Below are 24,250 nucleotides of genomic sequence, written 5' to 3'. Positions count from 1 at the left end.
CCTAGTGTTCTCTCTGCTTCTCTTAAAGATATATGTTGCTAGATGTTCTTCATGTGGTACACTGAAACGTTTACCAGATGTTCCCTATTTCTAGAGTGCCATTTAAGAAAGGCATTCCCTCTGTTTCTGAGTCAGGGCTACATGCCACTGTTACTTAAAATGGAGCGAGAACTTTGGGGATTGCACAAGGCCCACCAAAGCCCCTTGAATGCCTCCATTGCCTCCAAGCCTCTCAACTCCACCCCCTATGGCTAGAAAAAATTGATCCCAAGTGTCCAAGGGTGCAGTTCACCATTTCAAAGATGTTTTGATAGAGGTGCCTCTCAGTGTCAGCAAAGCATGCTGGATAACCAAGTTGTGCTATGTTGCCTCTCTTTCAGGCAGAGTTAATAATTACATTTGAAGTGATTGGAATTTCAGTGTACACCCAGGATATCATCATACAGGTGGAGCCTTCCACGTGAGTATTGTTCCAACAGTCTCTTGCTTTTTCCTAGTCAGGAGGGGAGGGCCAACATCTTTGTAGTTCATCTGCTGCTAACTTAAAAAGTCTATTTGATAGGTCAAAACTGACTGTTGAAATAATATTATTGTCTCTGACAGGATAAGCCATCAGAAAGTCACCCCAGTATCAGCAACCCTGTTGGTGGACTACACTATTGATGCATCATTGAGAATGTACGTAACTGCTGAAATGGTGGATATGGATTAAAAAAAATGAATGGTGGGAGTAGGCTTTTCATAGCCATGCAAGATGAAATGCCAACACATGATGCATTTAATGCTGGCGTGCCTCTTTCCCTAAAAGGATTGCCTTTCTTTATATTAAAATGCACTTGTGATGTATGTCCAGCCACCATTGGAAACAGAATGCTAAAATGCTATTGTTCTAATACAGATTGGAAATCACTGGATTATTTTGCCTGCAAAATTGATTAAATTTTCATGGAAGTTAAATAATAAGGCCAGCTATGTATATAGCACTTTAACCCTCCCTCTCCCAAAAAAGGGTTTGACAGATGCTTTTATGTACAATTTTGTCCCAAGAATTTGTTTTGAGTACTGGAACTCACACACAAAATCTACTCTTGTTTTTCCCATTTTTATAAATGTTATAGCTATTGTAAAACCACTGGGAACTGGAAATTCCTAATGTTCTACTGCAAATCTATCAGTAGATTCTAGTGTACATTCTACCTCCCTCTTCCTTAATAAAATTGTAATGGCTGAAACACTTTCCTCAAGCCTTGGCAAAAATTACAGTGCTCTCAAGAAAGCGTAGTCCAACCCTTTCCCATAATTAACACAGCCTGACACCTTGTTATCCTTTCCATCCTTCTCAACTCTGTTTTGTCTGTGACAGTGTCAACCCGTGGCTTCAGTCATATTTTAGTGGGACAGTCATGGGAGAGTCAGCCATGAAGCATGAGGAAGACGTCGGCACTCCCATAAAATTTGACTTCCAGGTAAGAGTGGAGCTTGAAAAGCTGCTTTTATATATTGATAATTAAATGTGTAGTTATAAGGTCTCCCTCATTCCACCACATTTTCCTTTTATGTACCCATTCCCAGTTTCTCAAATAATGAAAATAGTTACTTTAATATGTGGTTCTTAGAGAAACATTTGAATGCTACTAACAGCTGGCTTGTGGTAGAAAATAAAAACCCACCATTGGAATTTCATTGTACACCCAGGATTGTATACTTTGCAGCACAAATCACTGAGTTTGTATTTGAACCATGAGATGCTCTTCCTTTACCATTTAGTGAGGCCACACCCCTGTAAAGATATAAGTAACTTTAAAACTGCCAGTTACACTACAAAGAATGATATTCTCTAAAGAGCGTGTGTGCCAACGTTCTCTGCAAAAGGTTACACAAAATCCTTAAAAGTTGCTTCAGTTAAGTAGCAATAATAACTGGAGCTGATACTACTTAGATGTAACGAATGTCAAGAAGTCTGTATGTCCTCAATCTTTCAATATATTGTTGATTCTTGAACTTGTTTATTTACTTGCTCTGACTGCTGGATTGGAGAGTATCCCCATAGTCCAAAACATAATGAAAAAGCTACTAGGAAAAGTGAACTTCCTTCTAAACATAAACTATATTTAACATGCAGTTGCATTTATCTTTACATTGAAAATTAATAATCAACAACAGCTTTGGAAGATTTTAATCTTGATCAGAAGACCAATGAGGAGGAGTGATTAATTCTAACCCTCCTATTGTATTTCAACTCACAAAGGCCTTGAAAGCAAAAAGTTATGAATAGCATAAAGAAAATGAAGTCAAGGGAAAAATCCATAAAAGTATATGTCACTTCTAGCAATGAATTTTTATTGGAAACGTTGGGTTTGCATTATGCAGAGAGAGAATATGACTTGATTCTGGTTCTTGTTTTTCAGTTTTAGTCAATGAAGCTGTTCCGTATTTGGAGAGAGTGAATGATTTTCCTCTCTCAACAACAGCTGTGTTTTACAGACTTTTATCCTGTCACTATCCACACATTTGTCTAATTTTTACTATAGAATAAATGGTCACCGATGGCTCAGTTCTCTTAATAGTGACTATCTTTATATTGTTTCTGTCTTTGGCAATCAGAATCAAAGAATAGAGCAGCTGCCTTAGGCAGCAGGTTTGAGGATCATGAAAGAGCAACAAATTGTTAAGTTAGGGGCTGTTCAGACAGCCCCAAAGGGGTGATATGGAGTCGCCCCTGTTTCAGCCAGATCGGGGCAGCAGCAACCGCATGCCATGGCCCCGATCTGGCCTTTCCAGGGCGCAAAAGGGAGCTGCAAAATTGAAAACTATATACCTATTCAACTATATGTGTAAATTTACAGTGCTATATAAATAAATATAAATAAAGCTTAATAATAATAATAATAATAATAATAATAAACCCTGTTTTGGAAATATGGGATGCTATTTGCTGCTCCTCACCAGGCAACAAAATGGGTTGGGCTTGCTCTGCCAGTGACCAAAATGGGCCTTTAAGTATCATCTTGCTTTTGTCTTTTAGGTGACTACAAAGGGTGAATCATTGGGTTCCCAGGGAACAATCATGTTAGGCTTTGAATGGCCTTATGAAGCCAGCAATGGGAAATGGCTCTTGTACCCCACTGATATTCTGGTGAAAGGACGCAGAAGCTGGTTCTGTGAACCCCCTGGGCATGTCATCAACCACCTCAACCTCAGCCTCAACATCCACGTGAGTTTGGACTCCAGCCCCTTTTCCTTTGTGTCTTCTCATTATTTCTTTTATTCTTTACTCTCTTTACTCTTTTTCTCATCTGCTTACATATATTTTTACATGAGCCTTGCCTTCCACTATGCCCCTGTCCCACAATGGCCATCAGTGCATTAGTCATGTTTTACTCCCAGTCTACCCGACATCATGTTGTCTTCTTCTGGACAACAGCGGGCTGGGATGTACCAAAGGCAGAGATTATGTATGGGCCAGCAGCATTCATTCATTCATTTATTTATTTATGGGATTTATATACCACCTTTATCCCAAAATGGGATTCAAGGCAGCTTTCTTTCTGACCTGACCAAGGTAGCAGATGGTGGGTCACATGTCACTCTGTGCCACACTGGATGTAGAGACAATGAAATGTTTTGTCAGAGGTCCTCTGTAAACTGCATACAGCAACTGTACGTAGACATGCAATAGGAAACATGACAAGCTAATGGCATTGGTGGTCACTAATATTTGGGTCAGATGAGACACCAGTCCACTTATGCAATAATTTGCTATGAACTACTGTATTATCAGAGCTTGAGCAAAAATACTCTTTTCATCTTTTGCTCCTGGACTCCCCCCCTGGCCTATGTGGCCAGTGAGAACTAACTGTCCCAAAAGAATAATGCTTCCAAGCTCTATACATTCAACTTGTACAGTCTATATCTTATATAGTATATACTGGTACAGTTTATCCCATAGGCTTAAATGACATAACCAGAAAAAGAGCCAGCAACTTTGCTGTGCTAAAACAGTTGTTTTCTCTTGTCCTATCTCTCTTGTTCAAACTTTGATATGACTTTATTTAAAAAGTGATTTGATAGGAGGGCATTCTGCACCACCCTTTAATATTTATTTCAAGGCTTTTAAGTCTGTTTAATGTCCATAAAGCAATATTAGAAAGGAATTCTCAAGAAGACTACCAACAGACATAGCCAAGAGGAGGAGCTTTGCTCCTCCCCAACAAATTACAGAGAACGCCTCTGTAAAATTAACAAGACAACTTTTGCAAAAGTTAAGCTGCTAAATAAAATCGGGGTTTCCTATTAGCAGATGATGCCTTTGACCCAGTGTGCCTTGGCTTCACTACACCACTGGTCTGAAACATTGTTTGATAAAGAGTAGAGTAGAGGCAGCATGGTGTAATGGTTTGAATGTAGGACTAGGACTCTTGAGATCAGGGTTTGATTCCTTGCTTGGCTATGCAAATCAGTTGGGTGACATTGGGCAAGTAACACACTCTCAGCCCTGAGAAAATCCCATGATAGGGTCACCTTAGGGTTGTCTGAAGTCATAAATGACTTGAAAGCACACAATAACAACAACAACAGCATCCAGAGAGACAGTCTCCTGCCTTGTGTGGAGAGTTCCTGCCTGTTCTTTGAGGTATCTCTGTCAGGTTTCTTGTGTATGCATGATTCAGAGCTTGGAAAAGTTCCTTTTATGGACTACAATTCCAACAAGCCCACACAGAACATGGCCAATGATCTGCATGCTGTGTGAGGGATTCTGAGAGTTGCAGTTTTAAAAAGAACTTTTCCAAGCTCTGGTTTAATTTCAGAAAGAGAAAGGCGACAAGCTGTTTTTCTTCTCCCTTTCCAGCAACTTAATCATAGCAGCACCCTGACAAGGAAGAAGCGTGAGCTGGAGGCTGCTTCCAAAAGTGAACTTCCCATCACCTTGGCAGCTTCAAAGAAAGCCAAGTCAGAAATATTACTGGTGAGCATTTTGTCTTTTTCCATCTTTCTATGCTCCGAAGCCCTCCCCCCTAAAAAATTGAACACACTTCTCCACTGCTCCCTGCCTTATGTTGTTGTCTTTCTTCAAAACTTCCTTTCTCTCCAGAGCTGTTCTGAAGGAACATCTCACTGCATCTGGTTTGAGTGCCCCCTGAAGGACATCGGAGCTGTGACAGATGTGACAGTCCGAGCACGGGTCTGGAACAGCACCTTCATTGAGGTAGGAACTACTCCCACCTCTGCCTTCTCTTGCAGTCCCGGTAGAACATCAAACCAGAACAAGGGACACCCAGATTGAAATTCCCACAAAAGTCATTGGATGGCCTGGGGACATTCACAATCACAAGGTTATTGTCAGATGTGTCACATCGCGGGCAAGGGGTCCATATATGCTATCTTGGATCTTTGGACAAAGAATGCAATAGAAATGCCAACATAATGATGGTGGTGTTAATGGTATTGATAGTAATGAAGAAGAAAATATTAAATAATGATATGGGAATATGAGCAGTTTTCTCTCCCCCCACCCCACCATTTTCCAAGATAAGCCCTCAGATATAGCTGAATACAAAAGGATCTTGTAGCACTTTGAGATTAATTGTGCAAAAGACATTGTAGAATAAGCTGTGGTAGACTTGGTCTACTTCCTCAGATGCATAGTATAGGTACTTCTTCTTATCCATCTGAGAAAGTAGACCAATGCCCGATACAGATGGCCAAAGGCATCATCATAGAGCTGAGTTTAGGGCTCCGGAGGGCTAGGCGTCCATACGCCCTTCTAGCGAAGCCCATGCACCATCTTGCTGGTGCCCCGCCCACACAGGGCACACGCCGATGACGCATGGGCGTTCATGCATCCAAACGGCACTCGCCAGAAGTGGTGACGTCAATACACGCAAGCTCCATTATGGCGCTCCTAAAAAGAAGCCGCTTTAGGTGGCTTCTTTTTAGGGCGCATGTTGGTGCTGTGTTGTGGGGTTGGCATAGCGCCGACAAGGGGCAAAAATCGGCGCAATGGAGCCGCCCATCTGTATCCCCCCATAGTCTACAAAAGCTTATGCTATAATAGCACAGTTAGTCTCAAAGCTGCTACAAGGTCCCTGACCCTCTGCTTAAAGTTTGCTTCTGTGTTTCCTCCAGGAATTTCATTTCATTCAACCTTTATTAGGCATCCTCCAAGAAAAAAACTTTGATCCAAAATATTCTCAATTTTTCTTTTGTTTTGGGCTTCAGTTCCCACAAGCTCCAACTTTCAGATTCTTATTTCCAGAAGCCCCAGACCAAGTAAGGTCGACGAGAAGGGGATTTGGAAAGCTGAAGTCTAAAACATCAGGAAGGTCAAAGTTTGAGAACCACAGAAATATAGCATTCTGACATGTGATTTTGAATATGTTTGGAAATATGTTGCATCAGGAAGGAACTTGGAAGGTAATTTTGTGAAGTGTGTCTTAAAAATAGAGTTGGGAGTATCTGTCACTTTCACTTTCTCCTGCTTTCAGATATTTACAACTCCTGCTCTTCCTCTCCTGAATAAATAGAACTTTGTGAATTTTGGTAAATTATTCAAAGTGAACTGAAACAATTTTTTCCCATGCATGCTGATCAGATGTAACAGCTACAGATTTCTTCTCTAAGGAGTTTATCACATGGGACGGATCCCATGTACAAATTTGATTTAAAGTGAAAAAAGCCTGTAAAACCAGGTTGTTTTTCACATGATGTTTGGAGTTAACCCAAACACAAATTAGAAATAACACACAAAAGTGGGTAATTTTTAGTGAGAAATAATGCTACATTAATCCAAATGCAAAGTCAACAAAAACCATTCTTTTTTACTTTTGGGAACTTGCTGAAAGTAAAAAGGAGTGTGTTTTGTCGACTTTGCATTCGGATTAATGTCACACTATTTCTCATTGACGCCAACACATCTGAAAAACAATATAGCCCATGTGGAGTTGAAGGCTTTCATGACCGGCATCCATAGTTTTTTGTGGAGTTTTTGGGCTATGTGGCCATGTTCTAGAAGAGTTTCTTCCAGACATTTCGCCAGCATCTGTGGCTGGCATCTTCAGAGAATGCTTGCCTGGAAAGGAGTTGGGTATATATATACTGTGTGACCTGGGAAGGCAGGAGTGATTTGCATGCGTATTGTTCTGTTGCTAATGGCAAGCCTCAGGGTAGGAGGATATGCAAAAGAGGATAAATGTCTGCTTGATTAGTGCTCATTGTCTGCTGGGAAACCCCTGAACCTGGGAGATTTCTCATTTCCATTTGTTGAGTCTTCATCTTGCATACCCTCCCACCCTATATACTATAATATAGCCCATGTTCTAAGGATGGTGGACGTTGTACCCCTGCAACATCTGAAGAACCATAGTTCGTCTACCTGCTGTAGATATTTCATTTCCTAAAATAGGCCTGATACAGACAGGCCAAAATAAACCTGCTTCGAGTCACTTTGGAGGTATGCTGTTTAAATGATACATGCGTCCTAAGAGTCCAGAAGCTGCACCAAAGCCACACTCCAGTCCTAAGGAGTGTGGAAACTCCATACCTCCAAAGTGACCTGAAGCAGCTTTATTTTGGCCTATCTGTATAGGGCCTTAGTTTTAAAAGAAAGCAATTAATGGAAGCATCCTACAGGGAAGGATTTCTTTTCCTTGCCTTTAGGATTTATGTTAACTTTTCATCTCAGAAGATTATTATCCCGGATCTTGTAGTTTCTACTGCAGTGACAAAAAGTTGGGCTGACCACATTCTTTGTTTGCAGAGGGGCCCAAGTTCTGGCCTTCACTTTTCCATTAAGACGGTCCAAGGGCAGGGTTAGAAAAGGATGCCATTACCAGTTAGAGAAGAGCTTTAAAAATGTACTCTTGAGGATTACAGTTCCCAAAGTCCCTTCTGTCAACATCGTCAGTGGCTCTGCTCGCTGGAGGACTTTGGAAATAGTAGTGCATATAAGTAACTTTTTAAGGCTCTGAGTCACAGTAGAGACAGACCTGGGATATATAGACCATGGTTATCATCAACCATGATCATATTCATAATCAATATAAATCATCTAAGCCTTTCTAAGTATTATATGGATAATAAATATAGGTACATATGTTCAAAATACAATAGAGGGGAATGTTCATCCTTTTCTTCCATCCTCCTGGAAATGTAGGATTACCATGACTTTGACCGTGTGAAGGTGACTGGGCGAGCCACGCTGTTTCTCAGGACAAATATATCCACAATCAACATGAAAAATGACACAGTGTGGGTGAGTACAATTGGATTCATATGGCTCAGTCACAAAGTCCAACCCCTGCCAGCTGCATTGAAGCATCATCCTGTAGACGACTCCATCTCCCTATCGCTTCCATGTAGGGCTTCTACTGCCATAAGACAAAGCAAAGCAGCTTTATTACATGGCGGATGCTGCAGGAACAAGCCATGTTAGAGAAAGCTATGTAACTCCACAGATTATCCTGCAACCCTTAAACTGCCTCATGTGTAATGGAGGATGCTGGTGATGCACTATCAGTCTGTTTGACCACTGTATGTGGAATGGCGGGGGGTTGCCGTTTTATGCTTCACCTGAGGCAGCAAATTATCTTTGACCACCCTGCTTAACTTTGGTTATTTTACCACACCTTTGAACATCTACTTTGCTAATTTGGTAAAACAAATAATAATAATAATAATAATAATAATAATAATAATAATAATAATAAATTATATGTCTTACCTACCTTGACTTGAGTCAAGGTATAATATAGATTAAAACACATAAAACCATTTAAAGAGTGTAAGAACACTGTTAACCACTGTTAAAAAACCTGATAAAACATATAAATATAGGACACATTAAAATCATCCAGCATACATTAAAATATCCTAATGTAAAATTCATAGTTTAAAATCCACTGTGTATGCATGCCAGAAGAAGAAGGTCTTTCATACTCTTTTTAAAATTCAGACAGCATATTTAGCTGTCAAATCTCTCCCTGCAGGTCGTTCCACAGTCTAGGGTGGCTGATGAAAATGTCATCTGAATAACAGTTGCCAGTCTAGGCCTGGCTGGTTGAAGTAAATGTCCTGCAGAGGACCTGAATGTCTGGGGCGGATTATATGAGAGGAGGCAATCCCATAGGTAACCTGCACCCAAACCTTGTAGGGCTTTAGTAGCTCCAATCATAGGGATATTGGAATGAGAATAGCTCAGTAGCCACTTGCAGTACGGGAGGTGGCCAGCTACTGAGGTGTCCAGCTGGAATCCAACTGAGGCTCTATCTAGTTTAAACTAAACCAAATTGCTATGATCCAGACATGTGTATTTATAGCAAGATGAAATGCCATTCATCTACTAATATCTGCAATATGGAAACAATAATACTGGCCTACTTTGCAATGCTCCTGTAAATTTCACCAAAAATATTAATGAAGTGATCTGCACATTTAGGAAAAATGATATATAAATGCCAAGTATTAGTATTAGTATTATTAACTTTCTGCTTTATATAATATCTAACTTAAGTGTAGAGCTTGAAAAAGTATATATAGACCAGAACTCCCTAAACACCCCTTTGCATTTCGGAGAATTGCAGTCCGAAAGACTAAGGCCCTTGCGGTCTCTTCCAAATCTATGATTCTATGATTCTAAGTATTTCAAGCTGTATATACATGGTTTAAGTAGAAGGCAGTAGAAAAAGAGGACAACCACATTAGAGATGGATCGTCCAAGGAAGCCATGGACCAGAGTTTGCCAGACCTCAGCAGAGCTTAGAGATTACTTATTCAGAGCATCACCACAAGTCAACACTGATTTGATGGCAAATTACAATAATAATAAATGTATGGTATTGTTCATACAATTCTGGGCTGCTGTTCTCAGGTTTTCTAGATTTAAACAATTTGTGTGCCTACATTTCACCCCATCCAGATTACACTTTCTCGTGCCTTTTCTCCTTAATAGCATACCTTCTTTTGTTTTTGTTTTTTGTGTCCTTCCTTTAGTATACTGTGAACATTGATTCTGAGTTGAGCGAAGAGCAGCCAGCTGAACTTGAGCTGTGGCTGGTGTTGACTGCAGTTGCGGCTGGACTTCTGCTTTTGGGAATCATAGTCTTACTACTGTGGAAGGTGAGGAGAGAGATTTTTTTTTTAACTAAGGAGGCAGGAAAAACCTGTCCTTAGGAATGTTCCTGTTTTTGGTCAGAAACTCCCAGAATCCACAAGCTACACAGAGGAATAATATTGTTTCCAAGAAAAACAATCTGTAACTGGTCGCTTCAAAGCTGCCAGCTACTCCCATAGCAGACCTGTAGGAAAGAAAAATAAACAAAACAGTTGCCTGTAGGAAGTCTGAATGCTGGAGCAGATTTTCAGGACTGACATAAATATCTTGATCGGCCAGGAGGTGTGTTGATCTCAGCTGAGAACAAAATGTTTATGCATTAAAGCTAGAGCAAAAAGCTAGCCAGGCCAGTTTGCAGTGGGCCAGTCAGAAGAGACACTTTGTGATACTCAGCTTTAGCCAGTGACGTAATATCTGCTCTGAGTTAGGATGTGTCTTTGACATTGAGTGTGAGCATGTAATTCTGGAGCACAGCCAGTGAAGCCTCAGTACCCTTATTTTGCTTCATGGAGAAGCTGGTTGGGCTGTTAGGAAGCTATATTTAGACCCTAATTAATACAGGCATCAAGTGAATTCTTAGGACAAAATTGTGCAGTTTTTCAGCAAAGCTTAGAAAAGTTGCTTTTTCGCACTATTTCCCAGAATCCCCCAGCCAGTTTGGAATTCTGAGAGCATAGTTCAATAAAATAACTTTTCTGGGCCCTGAATATCAGGCATTGGTGATGCAACTGGTCAGTGACTCGTTTAGGTTTGTCCAGTAGTTTGCTGCTGAGGGACAGAGTCCAGCGTGAGACCTTGAACCTGCTGGGTAATGTACCTACCTGAGGCTTGGCCAAAATCCATGGCTGGCTATTTTCTGTAGGCAGCTCATGAAATACTCTTGTCACCAAGGGAATGTGTAAATGGCTGTGCCCTTCCCACTCCCTCTCACTCATGTTGGTCTCAGAGAAATGAATTTTTTAAATGACAACTCCCAGAATTCCCTCATCAGTATGGATGCTAGCTATGCCAGCAGGAGGACGCTAGGGCTGGTCATTCAAAAAAGTAACCTTTGCAAGCCCTTATTGGCCCCCAGAAAAAGGAAGTATACCTTCTGTCCCTAGAAGTCGCTATAACAAGTACCTTTATAAGGTATTCCAAAGCTTGTAAAGCAACCATGCCTTGAGCAGAACTTGGGGAAAGTTACTTGTTTGGACTAAATTGGACATGCTGTCTCAAGGATTCTGGAAGCTGTAGTCCAAAAGTGGAACTTTTCCAATATGTGAGCTGGAAATCACTTGCAAAACTTAGTTGTACTATCTTACCTTGATCCATGTCTTCACTAATACTGCGTTCCATTCAGGCCCAGCCTTTCTGTTAAGGAGAGTGAAGCACCAGCAGGTTTTTGATGTTCTGAAAGGACAGCAGATTGTTAGTTGTTTAACATGCTCTAGTTGTATTGCTATTGCTAGGGATGAGAATAGGTTCCTTTGAGATTTTTCTGTATAATACCTTCCAGAAATACCTAGCCAGATATAACTGGGATGGGTTGGCAAGTGTATCTCATTTGCTGTGATGGTTACTTCTTTTACTATGAAAATGGGAAAACAGCCAGTGCCAGAGGGGATGAAACCCACACCACTATTACTAGCAGCCCCATCAACCTGCTCAGTGCCAGTTGGTGTGTTGCAAGTGACAGTGTATGGAACAAAGTTAAACATTAAATCAATGTCAGAGGTGCACTCTAAGGATTTCTGCACTGGCTGTTGAAGAAAGATTCCTTCTTCTGAAGCCAAGTACAAGGAAGAAGGAGTCTTCAGTACACTTGTTCTCTCATTAAGAGAGTGGTATAAAAAGAGGCCTTGAGTTCTCTGGAGTTTCTTTTACCACTGAGTATGACATCTTTTCTGTTAGCCATATTCGTTAGTGCCATTGAACAACTTCCTATGAATTATGCTTGGAGATTTTTACAGAGAGCAACCTTCCCCAACCTGACACTTGCCAGACTTTTAGGAATATACGAGACTTCCACTATCCTCAAGCACTGTTCATGGCGCATAGCAGGGACGTAGCCAGGGGGGGTGTTCTGGGCGTCCGGACCCCCCCTTCCGTTAGAAAAATGAATGCTGTGTGCTGCTGCGCCGCCGCACTCAAGCCCCATTATAATGGTGGCACTTAGTCTGGATCCCCCCCCTTCCTAAAATCCTAGCTACGTCCCTGCGCATAGTGATTATAGGAGGACAATGGGCCGAGAAAGGCTGCCATAGAATGACAGTCTCATGGAAGCCTCTACAAAGGCCAGAATCATGAATCTTTGCCAGTGAAAGATCTTGTGACAAGCAAGAGTCTAGCTTTACCTAACTTCTCATACCAGTGCCATATTTTCTTGGCTTACACTCATATAATGCAGCAAGCCTTTAGTGTGATGGCTTTTGGGCCAAAAAGGCTGGAGCACTTGAGCTGGGTGTTTATTTCCCTAGAGCTTGGCAAGATCCTTTCTTTGGACTTCATCACCTACTATCCCACAGCTAGCATGCTGTACCTTTGCTGGTTGGTGGATTTGGGGGACTGTCATCAAAAAGAGGACTTTTGCCAAAATCTGCCTCCCCCCCCCACGCACACACCCCTCAACTCATGTTTTTTCCTTGTTGCACCTGACTTTGACCCCTGCTTCCTCATAGTGTGGCTTCTTCCGGAGGGCAAGCACACGAGCCATGTACGAGGCCAAGAGCCATAAAGCCATGATGAAGATCCAGCCATCTGAAACTAAGCGGCTGACCGACAGCTACTAGTTCCTGTTTTGGGGAGGACACTGCCCACCCCTTTGCCCTGTATCTTGGTAAATCTTTGTGGGATGGGTGGCTGGGGCTATCTCTGTCAACTCGTCACTTCTCTTGACCCTTTCCCAAAGACCCTGGCTTGGAGAGCTATAGTCCAATGTTGAGGCAAGGAAAATGGAATTTAGATATGACAACAGCTTTTATTTGGCTACATTACACCTAGCTACTAGACTCATACTTAGTCCAGTTTTGTCTGTTCTGGCTCACAGTGGCTCTCTAGGGTTTCACGTAGGGAGAGGTCTTCCCCATCACCTCATGCCTGATCCTTTTAACTGGAGATGCCCAGATCTCAAACTGCTCCACTGTTTCCTGATTGTAAAGCATGTGCTCTACCATTGAGCTATCATCTATTAGCAAATACCCGAGTCTTCCCATTGGGGGGAAGTAGGATGTCTGCACTCAGAGAAAGTCTTGATTCTCATTACGCTGAAAATATATCTATTTGCCTTTTAAACAAAAACACAATTCTGAGGAAAATAATATTTGTTTTTATGGTAGGCAAAGATGTGCAAGAAAGCTTAAGGTGACACAGAGCCAATGTGACGTAGTGGTTTTAGTGTTGGACTGCGACTCTGAAGATCAGGGTTCACATTTCCACTTAGACATGAAATCTACTGGGTGACCGTGGGCATGTCACATGCTCTCAGCCTCAGGAGAAGGCAATGGCAAGCTTCATCTAAACAAATCTTGCCAGGAACACCCTGACTTAGGGTTGCCATAAGTCAGAAATGACTTGAAGGCACACAGCAGCAACACCAAGTACCACATAACTTCCTTCTTAGGGAAAAAAGGCATCTTCAGTGGTTGTGGTTTGTGCTACTGGATCTGGCTGCTAGTTTTGGCACAGAATGCTGCTACATGTAGAACCTAGAAAAGCTGGTGCTTTGAATTATGGCTTCTTTAACTCCAGGTCCAGTAGCCACATTTCAGAGAAGCCTCCAAATTCTGAAGGCCAGCCTTATCAAACACCAGGTATTACCCAACTAGACAGCACCTCTGTCCCCAAAGGGGTAACCACCCTCAAAACATGTTTCTCACACAACACATTAAATGCTCTCCACCAGGCGTCAGCCTGTCGGGCCTCTCAGCGTTACCTGTTCTGGGTTGCTATTAACTCAAAAAGTTTTCTTTTCCTAGGCTTTAATAACCAGCTGTTTCTTGGGTGGCTTCAAAGATGGCACCCACTGCTGTGACCAAGATCTTTCTCTTTTGAATCTCATTTCCCCTCCGTCCACTTTCTGGATCCAAATGACCATTTTGATGTGGTGTTGAGATGGCAGAACCAGCAGAGGTGGGATAGTAATTGGCAAATAATAATAAAGAAAACAAAGAAACAAAACTTATCAAATGCCTCTAAAAATGGCTTTTAAAATAGCTTCTAAAAGTAGCTACATTGCTTTTCTTTTGAAATGTAATGAAAACACACAGTTGGGCTACAAAAGAAGTGCCTCTCTAAGTTATACCTTCAATATTTAAAAAGAAATTCATTATAAATAACTTACTCCCAATCTCTCTGCTTCACTTTTCAACCCAGTATTGAGCCTTAAGGCAGACTGAGGCAGGGACCCATTTTTACCCCCAAAACTCCTCAGTGGGCTGTAGAGCCAAAATTTGGCCAAAATGTTCAACCTGTTTTTTACTTCCTTCTTTTTCTGACTGGTTTTCAACAGTTCTTTTTCAATTTTAAACTACTTTTGAGTGGTAGCGTGTATTAAAATAATGCCACTCCACGCTGTGATTTGGGGTACTTTTCCACCTTTGTTTTGGGTCTCAGAAAAAGAGGTTGGGAGACATATGGAGCCCATGGCTGCACTTTCCCCATCCTTATCCCAATAGCCTTTCAACCACCACAGGAAAATGGTCAAATACATTGGCTCTATTTGCTATCTTCTTCCTTCTTTGGGCAAGTAAAACCTTTTCTACTCTTTCTTCTTTCCTCTGCTCTCAGACTATTCTCACCACTTGAATTCTCAAGCTTGGTTTTTGTGTGCTTTATTTCCTCACTCTAACACATCTTTTCCCTTTCCCTCTTTCTCTCCACATAGTGCAATTTCTTTAAGCGAACCCGCTACTATCGAATCATGCCCAAATACCACGCCATCCGGATCCGTCAGGAGGAGCGCTACCAGCCGGCTGGTGGGTTCCTGCCTCGGAAGCACAAGAAACAATGGGTGACAAACTGGCAAGAGACGGGACGATACTACTGATGCCTGCTCCCCACAATTCCTTGGCCCTCTTCGTCGCACTCATGGGCTTCTTGGCTTTCTTTTGTAAATAGCACTGGACCAACAGAGGAACTGTTATGTAAACTAAGTTATGTGACCTAGGTCAGTGATGATGACCTAAAACTTTCTGCATATAATCTTAGGGAGAAAAAATAACTTTTCCAAAATGGACCTGCTAGACATTTGTGGAACATAAGGCACAAAGGGGAAGCCATTTTATTTGCACTGATGGATTCCTTTTTAACCATTGCCTGCCACCAGGGTTTTGGGAATTACATTTCTCGGTGAATAGGGGCAGGTATGAAAATCAGCGTAGCTTTGCACTGGAAGTATATAAGCAAATACACAACAGTGCCTAAGCACAACACAAAAACATTCTTCTTTTTCGCCTGCAGCTTCTTGGATACTATTGTGATTTCATGAGATTATTTTTATAATTATTATTTATTGCATTGATGCCCCCCTGACAGCTTACGAAACCAAATCTGCTTAGCAGTAGAACTGTGTCATGTGCCTTCAAACCATTCTCTGGACTTTCACAAGATTTTTGCTGCTCATGTGAACACTTAGGAAAGCTGTCTGTTAATGCCAGCATGTAGCAACAGAGAAGGTAACCTACTGAATCAGACCATTGGTCCATTTAGCTTATATTGTCTCAACTGATCGGCAGCAGCTTTGCAGGGTTTCTGGCAAGGGGCTACCTTTTTCAGACCTACCCAGAGATGCTGGACATTGAACCTGGGGCCATTTGCACAGAAGGCATATTCTCTACAATATAGCGATGCCTCCCTCCTAGTCCCCACTCCTTTATTATAACAGTCCTATCAAGTCACTATAATATGCCTACTTGTATCAGATCATGCTTTTTTGCAGCATTTGGGATTTTGCTGGCTCTCACATGTACCAAGCTGTGCAAAATTAAGCCAATTTTTCGTGTCAGATGCTTGGGCAAGACCCCACTTGTATGTAAACACTTGTACCTGTGCAAGGGTAGCTATGCGTGCTGTTTGTGCAAAGTCAATTGCCAATGCAGATGTGTGCATGCAAAGCTGTTTTACTTTTCTCAAACAGTCTTCTGTCTAATACACAGTCCCCCTGCTTTTGGTTTTATGTTTTCTCAGTTCAGCTATTAATGTCTACATTTTTCCCTTTGCCTCTTGGTAAAGATTCACCCTTGGTCTCATCCTCATCACCACCCCTGCCTTTTTACAAACTACTAAGCATCAATCACCTGGATGGGAAAAACCCATTGACTGTAATTGTCCTTCTCCCCAACCTCATACTGCTATAATTAACACTGGATTTATTGCCACCGGAGCTTCTGCTCTGCTCAGAACTACTGAATCTTTTTCATCACTGTTTCTGAAACCTTCTCCACCTTTTGTTGGAGAGAGTGGGTAGTTTTACCACTACTGTAATCCTGCTACTGAAGGAGCACTGAGAATTCTTCTAAGCTTGAAAAGTAGGGAGGGTGCAGCATTAATACAAACAAACAAACAAACAGAAATCTCTTCCTATCATATATGAAATAATGTGGAGCTGTCTCTTGCTATACTTTAGGGACAATGGTGAAATAGAGTAAGGGCCCACAGGATTTTAATGCAATGACCTTTGGGTAACCATTCTCCACACGTTTGCTTTTCTTCTCCTTCCCCAGTTTAGCTGTAATAATCATAGTAGCTTGTTAGGAGAGGGAGGTTAAACAGGGTTAAAACACAGCACACAGGGAAATGCTTGATGTGTGTGTGTGTTTGGCCATGAGCATTCAGCAGAGTGGCAAGGTTGATTTAGCACAGCTGAAGCTCATTGTGTCAAGGACTCTTCAGTGTCCAAGTGCACGTAGCCATGGATGATGAAACGTGTCAGGATTGCACAGGAGACACATGACATGGCTACACACCTGAACTCACTGGGTTTGGGAGACCACATGGTCTGGAGACTATATAAACCCAGGGGTTGCAAGGGTGTGGTGTGGGTTTGAAGTAGGAGTTGGATTGGTATGTTGTGGAATTTGAGAGATCTAGTTTTGTATTATAGCACTGTGAATAAAGAGCGCTTTGGGGACTCTTGTTTCTCTGGTGGTTCATCAGAAGAAGCTACAGCATCGGTTTGCTGTGTGTCCCTGGAGGTTCCTGCATTGCTGCAGTTCCTGGAAGACATCCAGTTGCTGTCATCCCAGTTGGACTCTGGGAGCCACGCTTCAGCTTCTGGAAATTTGCCAGCTCTGCTCCAAGGGTCTGATTTAACCCCAGGACTCGTTTGAGTTGCTGACAAGGGTTGTTGGACCCCAGCAGTTGCACTGACAGAAATTTATGATGTCGCCATAAGTTGACAGGTGACTCGAAGGCACTTACACACACACACACACACAGGGAGAGAGAGAGAGAGAGAACCCAGCCCCAGAATATGTTTCTGGGGTCAATTCTCCTCTGTGGAACATGTGACTTTAAAGATTAGTGGCTATGAGGATATGTGAGGTGTCTCCCAATTAAGCCACATCAGCCAGCTCCCACATGCATGGGAAGGAATGGATCGGGGAAGGTGCATTTTCTGCTTACAGAGAGTGTAGGGAGGCTTAATGCCTGACAGCTCTCATTTTAGAAATTAAGAAGTGCCTGTGAAAAAAGGGAAGGGATGGACAGGAGACAACTGTCTCTACTTCGGTGGAAGCCAAATGGACATCCAAAAAAGGGAAGGCATGCCTCAACCCATGCCCACTTTTTGGCTGCCGTTTTGAATCTTGAAAAGTTGGTCTCAAATGCAAGAGGATGGTCTAGACTGGGCAACTGCTTCTGTATATGGCCAAAGTGAACAGTGCCAATCTTTCCAAGGAGCATATGCCTTTCATATCCTGGGCTGTTGGGAAGGATATGTGGAAAACACTGTTCATTATTACAACCGAATGACCCTTACTCATGTCTTACTCAAAAGAAGTTAACATGGCATTGTACAGTGGGCCTTTGGTATCTGCTGGAGTTTAGTTCCAGGATGCCCCATGGATACCAAAATCCATGGATGCTTGGTTCTAGTAAATACAGTGGTATAGTAAAACGGTCTCACTTATATAAAAATGGCAAAATGAAGGTTTGCTTTTTTGGAATTTATATTTTTGCTAATATTTTCAAGCCATAGAGGGTTGAATCTGTGAATAAGTAGATAGGGGAGGCCAACTGTATAAAGGCAGATATACATTTTCAAGGTTCACATACTGTATCTACATTCAGAAGGTTGGCCAGTTTTCTGGATTTCTGGTCATGTATGTATTAATCTGTCACAAAGAAGAGGTTGCTGGTGATGTAAATTGTACAAAACACGAGTTAAAATCAGGGCCTAACTGGTCTGTGTTAAAATTTCATTGAAAGGGGAACAAACTGCTTAAATGTCACAGTCAAGCTAGTGCTTTGTTAACTTAGCACCAAGCTCTGAACGGTGATGGTCACATCATGTCTGCCTTCTGTGGCTTGTTCCCCATCTCCCAGCTGTATATTAAATTATTAAGAATGTACCTATCTTTACCCATGTGTACATAAATAAATTATATATACCGTATATATATATTTGTTCTTGATTGGAATATATCACGGTTTATGGTACTGGAGGTCTTAAAATCATTGTGCCTTGGTTGTAAATAAGCTTGAGGGGTTATTTTATGAATAAAAAAAATTGACACTGATTTGTAATTTGCGACTTCTGTTTTGTGTGTGTGTGTGTGTGTGTGTGTGTGTGTGTGTGTGTGTATATATATATATATATATATATATATATATATATATATTGTTGGTGTCCTAAAGATAAATTCTCAGGATGTTTAGTGTTTGTTCATCTTCATGGGAGGATGAAGTTCGATAAAAAGGTGACACACAGAGAGTACCCAAAACTGAATTGGAGTTCTTTAACAAGAAACATGCCAAATTTACCCACACGTAGCTAATAAATCCCAAAGGACCACATCTGAAAGGGATGGAAATGCAGGTAATGTTAATTATTTTAAAAAAATCTAAGGGAATGGTCATAAATTCAAACGGTTTTTCATTTTTAAAAAGAACTTACAATGAGCCCTTGGTATCCACTGGGGTTTGCAGATAACAAAATTTGTGGATGATCAAGTTCCATTAAAATTAAATACAGTGGATAGTAAAATGGCGACCCTTATATTTTGCAAATATTTTCAAGATGTGGATGCTTGAATCGGTGGATCAAGTATCTGTGGATATGGATGGCTGACTGTTTTTTCTTAATGGACTCCCTCGCTGCCTTGAAGGTAAAGATCTCACTATCCAACCATGGATGTTATCAGACAGGGGAAATTGGAAGTATAATCCAATGGCAATCTGAACGCAATCATGGGGTTTAACATTGTTGCATGATAGACTACCACACACAATTTTGGGCAATGGGAAGTCAGTCCGAACACAATCATGGGGTTTAACATTGTTGCATGATAGACTACCACATGCTATTTTGGTCAATGGGAAGTCAGTCCGAACACAATCATGAGGTTTCACCTGATTGCATGAGAGGTGATCACACGCAATTTCAGGCAATGGCAAGCTATTTTCGGGCAATGGGAAGTCAGTTCGAACGCAATTCGAATTCACGTAAATTCGCTGAACTAGCGAATTCACATAAATGTGTTCTGGCCCCACTTTCTTTTCATTCGAAATTAGAAATTCCTCCTGTGTGATAAACTCCGAACATTTCTGTGGGGCAAAAGAACATAACCTGATGTCTAAATGTCTAACAATTTGTAAGCTGCTTTGATACACTTTTGGTTGAAGAGCAGGGTAATAATAATAATAATAATAATAATAATAATTATTATTATTATTATTGACTCTCATGACCAGCTTCAACTTATGGCCCCACCTTACACCATCTCTTCAAAGGGACGTAAGTGAACGCCACAGCTATTTCTGCCTAAACAACAACAAATGTTTGGGGACCAGTGGTGTCACACACGCACACCCCTTAGGATGTCTGCCGCCAAACCTCCCGCACCCCCTAATGACACCTCTGATTATAATTATCATCCATATTTGCACAACACACACACACTTTGTTGTTATCGTATCCAGAGGTAGCCATGTTGGCCGTGTAGCAAAGTATGATAACACCCAAAATCCACACCCACACACAAAAGACCTTTATTGGCCCACCAAAATGCACAAAATACGTGGTATGCAGAGAGATCTTGTAGCAACTTTGAGACTGACTGAAATAAAGGAAGCTGGCAGCATGACCTTTCGTAGACTTCAGTCTATTTTCCTCAGATGCATCTGAGGAAGTAGACTTTAGTCTACGAAGGCTTCTTTATTCTACAGAATAACATGGCCATATCTTTGAAAAAAGGCTTCCTTTAATGTGTGTGTGTGTATGTTTGCCACAACAAGGTGGCCCAGGGATATGACAGCAACAATGTTTGGCTGTGATAGCAACAATGTTCTTCAGAGGGGGTTTGCCATTGCCACCCTCTGAGGCTAAGAGAGTGTGACTTGCCCAAAGTCAGCTCAGTGGGTTTCCCTGTTGAGCAAGGATTATAGGAATTATATTTTATAATCAGGGGAGGTCATGTGTATTTATTTTGTGCACTTTGGTTGTCCTCATAAAGGTATCAGTATCTTGTGGACTTTAGATGTCATTGTACTTTGCCACTAGTCAGTTTGTTGCGGGGTCTTCATTTCCGGCTTAATGGCAGCCCTATCCTTCTGTTTTCTTCAAAGGTTTTTTTCAGAGGAGATTGGCCATTGCCTCAGTGGTGGGCTTCAGGGCCGAGCTGGGAATCGAACCCTGACCTCCAGAGCCACAGTCCAACGCTCAAACCATTACGCCACGCTGGCTCTGACGTAATAGTCTTGTTATTGCCGCCCCAACCCCGCGGCCAGGGAGGGGTTAATGGGGCGCCTCCAGAAAGCCAGCGAGCTTCTTTCCCCGCCCCCTTTTGCCATAGTTGCTTCCCATTGGCTGGGGCGCCTTGTTTTTCTTCCGCGATTGGCTGGCTGCTGTCAAAGTGGGCGGGCCTTGGCCGCGGATTGGCCGGCAGCGGGCTCCGCCGCGGCTGCCACAGGAGGCTCCTGAGGCGAAGGACGGGCCTCGTCCTCGGCCCGATGAGGGGCCAGTGAGGGCGGCGAGGGAGGCCAGGCACTGCCGGACCCGGGAAGGCCTCGCGATGCGTCTCGTGCGGTGCCTGATGAAGGGCCAGTCGGCGCTGGCCGGGGCCCCCAAGTACATCGAGCACTTCAGCAAGTTCTCGCCCTCGCCGCTCTCCATGAAGCAGTTCCTGGACTTCGGTGCGTGGAAGGGAAGGAGGTCGCATCCGCACTGGGGGAATAATCCCGGTTGATAGCGCTTTAACTGCCGCGGTTCCACTTGCCCATAGAGGATCATTGGGGAATAATTTCCCATAGGGGATCATTGGAGAATTCTGGTTCTCTATAGGCAGTTATTCCCCAATGATCCCCTAAGGTCTATTATTCCCCATTGATCCCCTATGGGCAATTATTCCCCAATGATTCCCTATGGGCAATTATTCCCCAATGATCCCCTATGGGCAATTATTCCCCATTGATCCCCTATGGGCAATTATTCCCCATTGATCCCCTATGGGCAATTATTCCCCAATGATCCCCTATGGACAGTTATTCCCCAATGATCCCCTAAGGTCTATTATTCCCCATTGATCCCCTATGGGCAATTATTCCCCATTGATCCCCTATGGGCAATTATTCCCCAATGATCCCCTATGGGCAATTATTCCCCATTGATCCCCTATGGGCAATTATTCCCCAATGATCCCCTATGGGCAATTATTCCCCAATGATCCCCTATGGGCAATTATTCCCCATTGATCCCCTATGGGCAATTATTCCCCAATGATCCCCTATGGACAGTTATTCCCCAATGATCCCCTAAGGTCTATTATTCCCCATTGATCCCCTATGGGCAATTATTCCCCATTGATCCCCTATGGGCAATTATTCCCCAATGATCCCCTATGGGCAATTATTCCCCATTGATCCCCTATGGGCAATTATTCCCCAATGATCCCCTATGGGCAATTATTCCCCATTGATCCCCTATGGGCAATTATTCCCCAATGATCCCCTATGGGCAATTATTCCCCAATGATCCCCTAAGGACAATTATTCCCCAATGATCCCCTAAGGACAATTATTCCCCAATGATTCCCTATGGGCAAGTATTCCCCAATGATCTCCTATGGACAATTATTCCCCAATGATCCCCTAAGGACAATTATTCCCCAATGATTCCCTATGGGCAATTATTCCCCAATGATTCCCTATGGGCAAGTATTCCCCAATGATCTCCTATGGACAATTATTCCCCATTGATCCCCTATGGGCAATTATTCCCCAATGATTCCCTATGGGCAAGTATTCCCCAATGATCTCCTATGGACAATTATTCCCCAATGATCCCCTAAGGACAATTATTCCCCATTGATCCCCTATGGGCAATTATTCCCCAATGATTCCCTATGGGCAAGTATTCCCCAATGATCTCCTATGGACAATTATTCCCCATTGATCCCCTAAGGGCAATTATTCCCCAATGATTCCCTATGGGCAAGTATTCCCCAATGATCTCCTATGGACAATTATTCCCCAATGATCTCCTATGGACAATTATTCCCCATTGATCCCCTATGGGCAATTATTCCCCAATGTTTCCCTATGGACAAGTATTCCCCAATGATCCTCTGTAGGCAAGTATTCCCCAATGATTCTCTAAAGCGCTACTAAACTGGATTTGTCTCCAGTGTGGATCCAGCCCCTATCGCTTTGCACAGCCGTCCTGTTTTACCTATTATAGGGTTTTCTTGGCAAGATTTCTTTAGAGAGGGAGGTTTGCCACCATTGCTGTCCTCTGAGGCTGAGAGAGTGTGACTCTTTGCCCAAGGTTGGGTTTCTATGGCTGAGGCAGTATTCGAACCCAGGTCTCCACAGAGACATATAGTCCCAACAGTCAAATCAATAAATCAGACTGGGGTTTTCTGCTGTTGTACAGTATTGTTGTTAGTATGTATGTAGAGAGGTTTTGTAGCACCTGTGAGAAGGACTGACTGAAAGAAAGAAGTTGGCAGCATGAGCTTTCCTAGATTTCAGTCTACTTGCTCAGATGCATCTGAGATGCCAATTTCTTTCTTTCAGGTAGTTAGATTGTGTAGCATCTTTGAGACTCACTGAAAGAAAGAAGTTGGCACAGCATGAGCTTTCCTAGGCTTCAGTCTATTTCCTCAGATGCATTTGAGGAATATAGTATGTAGAGAGATCTTGTAGCACCTTTGAGCCTCACTGAAAGAAAGAAGTTGGCAGCATGAGTTTCCTAGGCTACTTTCCTAGGTCTACTTCCTCAGATGCATTTGGTGGAGTGGAAACCAGAGACAGACACATATCTGTATGTACTTAGGCAAGTTTCTTGAAGAGGTTGATGGATTCTCACTCCAGTCGGATAAATTTGGTGCTTTCCATAGTGATAGGATTCAAAGACATAGCCCTGTTAGTCTGTAGAATCAGTATGTAGAGAGATTCAGTATATAGAGATGTTGTAGCACCTTTGAGGCTCACTGAAAGAAAGAAGTTGGCAGCATGAGCTTTCATAGACTTCAGTCTGCTTCCTTGGATGCATTTAGTGGAGTGAAACCCTGATGTTGTTGTTGTTGTTGTTGTTGTGTGCCTTCATATCCTCTTTGACCTTTGGTGGCCCTATCATAGAATTTTCTTGGCAAGATTTCTTCAGAGGGGGGCTTGCCATTGCCATCCTCTGAGGCTGAGAGAGTGTGGCTAAGTCACCCAGTGGGTGCAGCCTTGTGGTACATTCGGAGTAACCTCTGTGTAGAAAGTCAGGATGCAAATAGAAATAAAATTTTAAGAATTAACAAAAGGAGGCATCACCTACTCTCCATATTCAGATTAAATGCCCATTGTTTCATCCCTCAGAACCAGCGTGGTGTATTATTATTAATGTTTATTTATATAGTGCCATAAATTTGCATGGCATTTTACAGCCATCATCAAAACAGCCTATAACCTGCAGATGGCATACAAGCTAAAAGTCATAAAATATAAACTGTACAAAAT

The 24,250-nt window shown here is 42.3% G+C and overlaps 2 protein-coding genes across 7 annotated transcripts in view; both read left to right on the top strand.

Annotated features, from left to right (window-relative positions):
* The window catches only part of ITGA3 (integrin subunit alpha 3), a 79,196-nt gene extending 60,371 nt beyond the window's left edge, over positions 1 to 18,825 (top strand). For 3 of the 5 annotated variants that reach the window (XM_089531672.1, XM_089531671.1, XM_089531676.1), the window contains 9 exons: positions 381 to 460; positions 604 to 678; positions 1,364 to 1,466; positions 3,026 to 3,214; positions 4,850 to 4,966; positions 5,093 to 5,206; positions 8,153 to 8,251; positions 9,988 to 10,113; positions 14,973 to 18,825. In XM_089531672.1, coding sequence (XP_089387798.1) covers positions 381 to 460; positions 604 to 678; positions 1,364 to 1,466; positions 3,026 to 3,214; positions 4,850 to 4,966; positions 5,093 to 5,206; positions 8,153 to 8,251; positions 9,988 to 10,113; positions 14,973 to 15,134 — 1,065 coding nt within the window. In that variant the 3' untranslated portion in view covers positions 15,135 to 18,825. Of the gene's footprint in view, positions 1 to 380; positions 461 to 603; positions 679 to 1,363; positions 1,467 to 3,025; positions 3,215 to 4,849; positions 4,967 to 5,092; positions 5,207 to 8,152; positions 8,252 to 9,987; positions 10,114 to 12,768; positions 12,927 to 14,972 lie in introns of all 5 variants that reach the window. The other 2 variants (XM_089531675.1, XM_089531673.1) reach the window with 1 other exon arrangement.
* Positions 18,826 to 21,204: 2,379 nt separating this feature from the next.
* PDK2 (pyruvate dehydrogenase kinase 2) overlaps positions 21,205 to 24,250 on the top strand; it is a 30,308-nt gene continuing 27,262 nt past the window's right edge. For both annotated transcript variants that reach the window (XM_089531670.1, XM_089531669.1), the window contains exon 1: positions 21,205 to 21,439. In XM_089531670.1, coding sequence (XP_089387796.1) covers positions 21,319 to 21,439 — 121 coding nt within the window. In that variant the 5' untranslated portion in view covers positions 21,205 to 21,318. The remainder of the gene's footprint in view (positions 21,440 to 24,250) is intronic.

This window comes from Sceloporus occidentalis, unplaced genomic scaffold (genome assembly GCF_023333645.1).
Source record: "Sceloporus occidentalis isolate IW3139 unplaced genomic scaffold, rSceOcc1.0.p SCAF_7, whole genome shotgun sequence".
In the NCBI taxonomy this organism is placed as follows: Eukaryota; Metazoa; Chordata; class Lepidosauria; order Squamata; family Phrynosomatidae; genus Sceloporus; species Sceloporus occidentalis.
Note: the sequence above shows the minus strand (reverse complement) of the source record. Positions and strands in the feature narration are given on the sequence as shown.